General features: G+C 36.7%; 1 protein-coding gene across 1 annotated transcript in view; it reads left to right on the plus strand.

The window, feature by feature from the left end:
• The window catches only part of LOC125264411 (synaptotagmin-7-like), a 74,818-nt gene extending 69,548 nt beyond the window's left edge, over positions 1-5,270 (plus strand). Inside the window, exons 9-10 of the mRNA XM_048183686.1 lie at positions 3,746-3,868; positions 3,994-5,270. Coding sequence (XP_048039643.1) covers positions 3,746-3,850 — 105 coding nt within the window. The 3' untranslated portion in view covers positions 3,851-3,868; positions 3,994-5,270. The remainder of the gene's footprint in view (positions 1-3,745; positions 3,869-3,993) is intronic.
• The last annotated feature ends 4,179 nt before the right edge of the window (positions 5,271-9,449 follow it).

Genomic DNA, 9,449 nt, shown 5'->3' on the forward strand with positions numbered 1-9,449 from the left:
GATGGACCTTGGCAGTTTCTTGGAGATGGCATATTCTGGTGGTCTTCTTGACTCCCTTCAGCTGCTTTGTGATTGCACCCCAGTCAAGACGTGTGGGGTATGCCAGCCTCATTCTGGCAGTCATCCTGTTCCAAGCAGTCTGCTTCCCAGGAGTGTCAGTTACCTCTGCACCTGCATTCATTCTTACAGTGCTTGCATGAGTTAAAAGCATCTTCACCAGTTCCACATACCTCAGTCCATTTCAAAGCCAACTTGTTGCTGAAGATAGCTGCCCAGTCTCGGCCTGTGGGTCTGTATGTGGCATCAATGTTCTCCTCTGCTCTGATAAACTGCTCCACACCCTTTTCTAGGTCCAGACGTGCAGCAGCCACATTTGAAAGTTCCTCTAAGTTCCAAGAGTTCTAAGTTCGCTCCACCCATTTAGGCTCTCCTTCTCCAGGAAAAGACAAGGCCTTCTCCATGCTTCTCGACTCCCCAGTCTGGCCTTGGATCTTGTTGTTATGTTTCTCATCACTTTTTTTTTTTTTTTTTGAAAGGAAGTGATGAAGCAAAAGTTCCTTTGAATATTCTCTCTTGCAATTTGATTTTTTTTTTTTTTTTTTTTTTACCTCCTCCTGTAGCAATGCCAGTGGCTCATCAGTCTCTGTGTCACTGTCATCAGGTTTAATCTTTTCCTTTTCATTGATTGGGGCAGAAGGGACCTTTGCTTCCTCAGTTGCAGCTGCCTGGACACTTTGATCAGTCAAGAGTCTGTAGAGAGGGGGACAATGGCTTACGCATTCCACATCCATATCTTCCTTTTCCGGATTCTGCTTTGTGGTTTGCACTGCGTTAAGAGCTGCAGGTTCTGTGGGACATTTTCTTTGCAGTTTCTGTTGCTCTGCCCACTGCTCTGCTTCTCTCTCCCACTTGTTGAACAGCATCCAGTCTACCTGCTTCTGCTGCTTCGAAGGCAACTGCTTTCTGGCTTCTTCTAGAATTGAAACACTCAGAGTACCGCATCAGTCAAAAAACCCTTTTGTCAATTTTGTCCACTATTGTATCTGTTCAATTTGTCCATTACTCAAATTCCATTTTTTTTTTTTTTTTTTTTTTTTAGGGTCCCTTCAATTCAAGGACCACATCTGGTTTACCACAGCAATTCCCCATTCTATTTAAGCAATTCTTCTTTGCAGAAATGTAGAAAACAGTAGTGATAGTGTTATTATTATTTTTTTCAGTGCCTCAATGTATTTCTACAATTCCCCTGATTCCTGTTTGAGTAGGAATAGAGTTTCTATACAAAAGTGTAATATTACAAAAAAATAGTCAACATTTCCTTTTCTTTTCTTTTCTTTTCTTTTTTTATCTTGGTCACCCAATTTCAGACATTCAATGCAGTATCATACTCGGTGATACATCAATATATAAAACAATATCAAACTACAATTTTTTATTATATTTTCTTAGGATATGGGATATTTCTTAATCTATTTCATTCATATAATTCTATACCTGAGATCTCAGTTCTGATATTTCAGAATTGTTGTTATTATTATTATTATTTTTATTATAATTATTATTTCATTCAAACAAAGAGCAAGTTGTAGTCTGTCTTACCTTACAAGTTCTTCGAGGCCGTGAAAGGATTTGTCCCCCTCCTCCGACGGGTTTTGGTCAGTTTGAAATATGAGGAAAATGTCTCCTCTTGTGATTTAAATCAGTGATAAAAGAGGAAGAAAAAAAGCTTCCCTTTCCCGTCGGTGAAGGGAGAAGATCCTCAGGCCTCCTGGCTAGGCTCGCCAAAACTGTTGTGGAAATTCTCAATACAATCTGACTTCACCACTGACAATTTAAACAACTCCTAGTTGTTAATAAAATTCTACAGTATCTCGTGGTAATTCCCTGAATTCTTGAATACTTAAAATACAATCCAATACTTCCCTGAAGTATGGTGACGGCGTCCCGTCAAGAAGCTACTATCACTACCTCAATCACACTTGGCTGTTACATTTGTTGTCTTTTGAGCATAGAATCTTTAGTACTTCTATTCCTCACTACCTCAATCACACTTGGCTGTTACTTTTGTTGTCTTTTGAGCGTAGGATCTTCTATTTAGCTGCGCAGCATATACCTGACACGACTTCCAAGTTGCTCTTTGTAGAAATGAAGTTTTATTTACGGCCGGGAGATCACTGGTCACAACAACCAAGTGAGTCTCCATGAATAGAAAGATACATGCACATTTAAGTCTTACAGTTGAGTAAAAATCAATGTCTTCATCACTGTGATTTGTTCTGGTGATTGGTTTGTAATGATCTAAGCTAATCATGTGACTGGTCTTTGACCTAAGCATCCTTAGTCTGCATTTTCTGTACATTTCATGTTGACATAAAATATTTCCATCACACTGCTCAAGAAACATTTATGATTATTTTCAATGTTGAAAACAGTTGTGTACTTTTTTTATTCCTTGATGAATAGAAAGTTCAAAAGAACAGCATTTATCTGAAATACAAAGCTTCTGTAGCATTATACACTACCGTTCAAAAGTTTGGGGTCAGTAAGAATTTTTATTTTTATTTTTTGGAAAAGAAATTAAAGAAATGAATACTTTTATTCAGCAAGGATGCATTAAATCAATCAAAAGTGGCAGTAAAGACATTTATAATGTTACAAAAGATTAGATTTCAGATAAACACTGTTCTTTTGAACTTTCTATTCATCAAATAATCCTGAAAAAAAATATTGTACACAAATATTTTGTACAATTGTACACATTAAATGTTTCTTGAGCAGCAGATCAGCATATTAGAATGATTTCTGAAGGATCATGTGACACTGAAGACTGGAGTAATGATGCTGAAAATTCAGCTTTGCCATCACAGGAATAAATTACTTTGTGAAATATATTCAAATAGAAAACAGTTATTTTAAATTGTAATAATATTTCACAATATTACTGTTTTTTACTGTATTTTTAATTAAATAAATGTAGCCTTGGTGAGCAGACGAAACTTCTTTTAAAAACATTAAAAATGTATATATATATATATATATATTATAAACTAATCACATTTGACTGAGAAATTACTCCTAAAAGATCATTTAAAGTCATTATTGTGTTAAATGAGAAAAGCATCAAATAGACATTACAAGAAGTAGCTTTAGAAAGAAATATATTTGATTCGATATAGAATTTAATGAAATAATGCTCTAAATAAAAAACTGTAACTGCCAGTAGGTGGCGCTAAAATGAGTAAAGGCCCATTCACAGCAAAGATGATAACTATATAGAGAATGATCAAGATGTAGATCTAAAAATCATTCTCAATATACACATCTATAATAATGGCACAGAGAAACGATGTCTTTGGAATCACTTTCAGAACGATTTATCCAGCTGATGAATGATAAAGACATTGCCGGACAATCAGAATCCATCCTGCTGTAACGAGCTGGAGCATTTAAAGTGACAGACAAGCACGCGCTTAAAATAAACAGAGCGATATCATCCGATGGTGCGGACGCTAATATAGTTATCTTTATAGTTATCATTATTGGTGTGAACAGGCTTTAAGTCATTGAGTGATTCATTCATTCGATTCATTCAAACAGCTGATTCATTCTGGAAAAAAAATTGTATTGTAAATTTTATAACCTTATTGGTAAATTTAATGGAAAACACAATCCTCATCTTTTCCTGTTCTTGTTTCTTCCCCCCTCTTCTTCTCCTCATTCTCCTCTTTTCATGCCACATTTCTAGATCTATCTCTCATGGAAGAGTGGCCCAGCAGAGGTAAAACATTGGAAAGACATGATGAGTCATCCGCGTACTGCTGTTGCCCAATGGCACGCTCTCAAAGCTTGAAGGACCCGCCCACCAAAAGTAAACAACACCTTCAAAACCCTGTTGATATGCACAAGTTTAAACACGGGTACCAAAAGCCATCCAACTATCTTTCTCTCTCTCTCTGTCTCTACCTTTCTCCCTTCTCAATTTTTTTCCTGCAGTTTGTTTATGGAGACCCTTCCTTTATTCACTGCTTTTATTTTTTCCCACCAAAAAGAGGCTAAGCACTGCCAAGAAGACTGGGAGAGAAACTGAGAGAGGTAAACAGACTCGTCTTCCTTGAGAAAAAGTTTGACAACTCAACTGTTCTCTGAACAGCTGGACCGTGGAACAGGGTGACTTCTATCATGGAACTTCAATCGCTGAACTTGAAACGGCTGAAAACAATCTCCCGAACAGACCCTATTATTGCCATGTTTATGTCTCACCTCCCTCGTGCCGTCCCTCTGAGCGTACGGAAAGATCCGGAAGGATCGCAACCACAGTGCAATACCTAGTTGAAGGAGGGATGAACTTGTTGTGTGTTGGACTTCGTCACCTCTTGATGTTTTTCTCGGAACAGTGTAGAAATTCGCTGGAACTCTTTGTCGTCTGTATGTACTGTGGGTGCTGTTATGTGACAGAAAAAAGAGGTCTTGTTAAAAAAAAACAGATAAATGAAAAACTGAAGCTCACTTTAATTGACTGGATCAGTTCAAATGCGTAGGGGAAATATGTTTAAACAATTTTAGAACATTCCAATAAGTGTATAAAACAAAATAGGGTCAAAAAATGAGAACTGTTAGTGGGTCTACGCAAGTACTTGAATGCTTGTTGTTTCTAGCCGAGTAAGCTTGATTTCATGCATTGTTGCGTCAGAGTACCATTATGCCCCGTTTCCACCTGGTATTAAGATGCGTTTTCAGTGATCCGGTCACAAGTGGTCATTCGAGGCATATTACCATTTACACCTGGTCTCAAAATGCGTCTCCTATGACCACTTGTGTTTGGATTTTGTCAAGATCATCCCCCTCTTATTTTGTCACACTCTGCATCACTTTCGTAGAAGCGCCGAGTACAGCGCACAAATTCGATTGATTGAATAAATGAAGCCATTATGCTGTTTGCGAGCGAGCTGGAAAGGAAGCGAATGGTAGATTCGATTGTAGTCTTAGTGAAGATTTTTGGTGGGCTTTTTCAAAATATGTCAAATAACTTCATGGGTGTTTGAGCACATGAGCATCTGCACTACAAAAGCAACCTGGTTGAACGGGTCAAAAGTGGACAAGCTCAAAACTTTTAGACCCAGTTTACTCCTGTATTTAGCATTTTCTAATTGTGATCAGAGTGACAAAAATGCATTTTAAAGGGATAGTTCACCCAAAAATGAAAATTATCCCATGATTTCCTCACCCTCAAGCCGTCGTAGGTGTAAATGACTTTCTTCTTTCAGACAAACACAATCTGAGTTATATTAAAGGTGCCCTAGAATTAAAAATCAAATTTATCTTGGCATAGTTGAATAACAAGAGTTCAGTACATGGAAATGACATACATTGAGTTTCATACTCCATTGTTTCCTCCTTCTTATATAAATCTCATTTGTTTAAAAGACCTCCAAAGAACAGGCGAATCTCAACATAACACCGACTGTTACGTAACAGTCGGGATCATTAATATGTACGCCCCCAATATTTGCATATGCCAGCTCATGTTCAAGGCATTACACAAGGGCAGCCAGTATTAACGTCTGGATCTGTGAACAGCTGAATCATCAGACTAGGTAAGCAAGCAAGGACAATAGCGAAAAATGGCAGATGGAGCAATAATAACTGACATGATCCATGATATCATGATATTTTAGTGATATTTGTAAATTGTCTTTCTAAATGTTTCGTTAGCATGTTGCTAATGTACTGTTAAATGTGGTTAAAGTTACCATCGTTTCTTACTGTATTCACGGAGACAAGAGCCGTCGTTATTTTCATTTTTAAACACTTGCAGTCTGTACAATTCATAAACACAACTTCATTCTTTATAAATCTCTCCAACAGTGTAGCATTAGCCGTTAGCCATGGATCACAGCCCCAAATTCATTCAGAATCAAATATAAACATCCAAATAAATACAATACTCACATAATCCGACGCATGCATGCAGTATGCATGACGAACACTTTGTAAAGATTCATTTTGAGGGTTATATTAGCTGTGTGAACTTTGTTTATGCTGTTTAAGGCAAGCGCGAGCTCCGGGGGCGGAGAGCGCGTGATTTAAAGGAGCATTTCTAATGATGCCCCAAAATAGGCAGTTAAAAAAATGAATAAAAAAAAAATCTATGGGGTATTTTGAGCTGAAACTTCACAGACACATTCAGGGGACACCTTAGACTTATATTACATCTGCTAAAAAAACGTTCGATGGCACCTTTAAATTATATCTTGGCTCTTCCAAGCTTTATAATGGTAGTGAAGGATCCCAAAAAGTGCATCTATCCATCATAAATGGACTCCAGGGGAGTCAATAAAGGCCTTCTGAAGAGAAGCGATGTGTTTTTGTAAGAAAAATATCCATATTTAAAACTTTATAAACTATAATAACTAGCTTTCGGCAGACGGCCGTATGCATCGATTTACGCCAAATGAGTAACTTCTGACCCGATGTATAATGTAGGATGTAGGAGTATCGTAAGCTTAGACGCCTCTGGCGTTTCAAACACATAGTGCTGGGCAACAAATTCAAGCTCCTCTTCTCTTGTTTCGAAATCCTCCAACATTTCTCTTTTAAAAATTCTTGTTTTAGACTTCTAATTGGTGATCTGTGTTTTGTTTTGCTCTATCCTGTTCGTCAATAAGTCCTGCATTGTGTCAGAGATTACTCTTTCGCCATAAATCGATGCGTACAGCCATCTAATGAGCCAGTTATTATAGTTTATAAAGTTTTAAAGATATTTTTCTAACAAAAACCCATGGGTTCGCTTCAGAAGGCCTTTATTAACCCCCTGGAGCCGTATGGATTACTTTTATGATGGATGGATGCACTTTTCAAAATCTTGAGCCCCATTCACTCCCTTTATAAAGCTTGGAAGAGCCAGGATATTTTATAATATAACTCTGATTGTGTTTGTCTAATAGAAGAAAGTCATATACACCTAGTATGGCTTGAGGGTGAATAAATTATGGGATAATTTTTGGGTGAACTATCCCTTTAATATCAGGGGCCTGATTTACTAAAAGCTTGCACCAGCGCAATCCCTCTTTTGGCATGGACTAGTGTCAGGATTTACTAAAGGCACGCAGTGGAAAAATAGCGCTAAAAAGGCGTGGACAAGGTTATTTTTGCAGCTGAACTTATTGCACATGCATTTGTAGGAGCTTCACTTTCAGACGTAAAATTTATGGGAGGAGAGTATTTAAATGATTCACGCAAGGTGATTTACTAAGGTTTGCGCTAGTCAATTTACTGGTATTCACCGCCCCCAAAAAATCGTGTCTTAACCTAGATGCTAATTTGCCCTGCTCTTGCCAGATTGCATCGGTGCGTTGTCAGTAGATCGCTTTATTTTTATTTTTTTTATTTTTTTCTGGAATTGTGCTCTCATGCTAATTTGCCCTGTTTAGTAAATCTAGCCCCATGTATAAACAGGGACACAATGCAACAACGTGTTGAATTCTCAGTGTTACCACAAGATGCTATGGTCAGATTTCTTTCATGTGCGTTTTATCGGTGCAGACATATGAAGGTAACACTTATTGCCCCCTTGAAGTTTGTTGCCACTACAGAACCACGCATAAGGATGTGTTCACACTGAACCTAAAGATACAAAAGTTTTATCACAAATATTTTACAACAGAACTTCAGTTACATCCAAAACAATGCCGTGTACTGGTCTGAATGCGTACATATTATGGTATTTCTACCAGCTGAGAATGAATAGATTATAAAATGTGTAAAGGAGTCAAAACAGAATTCCTCCATCACACACACAAATGAACATCTGCTTGAAAGAAGACAACGTTTTCAGGGATTGGTGCACACCAGGGTTCAGATGGCAGCATTCACATTTATTCAAATCAGCCACACTAACAGAGCAATCACACCAGAGTTCATTTTAATTGAACCGAACCTGCCAAATGTGAACACATCCTAATAATGTACACCAGGGCGGCACACTTGCAATGCATTGGCCAAAGCATTTGTGTACTTGCGTAGACTAGAGTACGTTTCTTCCAAAGCAAGAGATAAGATAGTGTTTGAAGCGTGTGTGTCTGCATATACGAAGCAGAACCACAGAAATCCTTTTATCTAAACTAGCATTCCTCATGTAACGTACACATCTTGCAGATGATTGCATCAGCCACTCAACCAGTATGCAATGACACTGCCAATGTGAGTTCAACGCTGCCAAAACGCTGTTCATTTCTTTTCATTTCCAAAAGGGCTGAAGAAGTTCTTAGTGTCCCTCTAAAATAAGACGCGCAATTTAGAACTAAAGAAAAAGAGCGGAAGCAGAAAATGTAATGTAAGTCACGTGATTGTTTGTGCGTCTTTGACTTAGTGTGTGTTTGTATGCGTTTGTCGCTGTCTGTATTTGTGTACGTGTTGACGGTTGGATCACAACGGTCATACGATTGATTCCTTACAGTACTTATGCTGCTTTCAAGTCTTAATGTGAAGTTTTGAGAAATCATAATTACAGCAGGATTTAGGCTGGAATAAAATAGACACAATTATTCAGTACGTTTTTGCAACAACATAAAGTGCAAATACACTGAAAAAATTTCACTCAGAAATTGTTTGTAAATTTGACTAATTAAATTACAATTTTGAAGTAGAAAGACTGAAATAAATGTACTCCAATAATCTTTAACTTCGAAAAATCTTTTTTTTTTTTTCTTTTTTTTTTTTTTTGTCGCCAAGTTTGTCCACATATTTTTATGCAAATTTTGGAATATTGCATTAAATTCTTGAACAGAAACAGCAGGAAATTGGATACTCAAAAAATCAGTAAGAAGACATGCTTAAATTATGAAATATTAAATTATGAAACTATTTCCTGAATAAATTCTTAGATATGCATCAGAAAATTCATCTAGTATTAATTTTAATTTTAAGAAAACAGCCATAGTTCTATTATTTTTGTGTCTTTTTTCATTGGTTTGTTCAAAATTATTTTTCAACGTTTACTTTTTTGCCATAAATTAACTTAAATCTTTTGTGTAAAATGTGTGTAACTGATTCTTCAGAGCAGGATTTGTCAAACTGGGATAACTTCAGGGAGTATGTGCGTTGATAAAGACCTAATAATTAATTAAATAATTCATAATAATAAATAAAATAATTATCAAATAATAAAAAAACACTTACTAAAATAATAAAATATATTATTTGGTTACCTGCAAGTCATGTGAAAATGAACCGACATCAGAGAACTCATGAACATACAAATGTGGTGTTAAATGATTGAAATATTAATTTAAAATCTCAGGGGGTACTTATTTTAGGGATTCAAAAAAGTGTGGGAATCTCTGCTTTAGAGAAAAACGGGCTTATCAGCTCATAAACCGGTTAAATAAGTAGTATTTTATCAAGCTTTTTGGTTATTCCTCATGAACAGTACACACAATACGTGTACAAAC

The sequence above is a fragment of the Megalobrama amblycephala genome, linkage group LG3, assembly GCF_018812025.1.
Source record: "Megalobrama amblycephala isolate DHTTF-2021 linkage group LG3, ASM1881202v1, whole genome shotgun sequence".
Taxonomy (NCBI): domain Eukaryota; kingdom Metazoa; phylum Chordata; class Actinopteri; order Cypriniformes; family Xenocyprididae; genus Megalobrama; species Megalobrama amblycephala.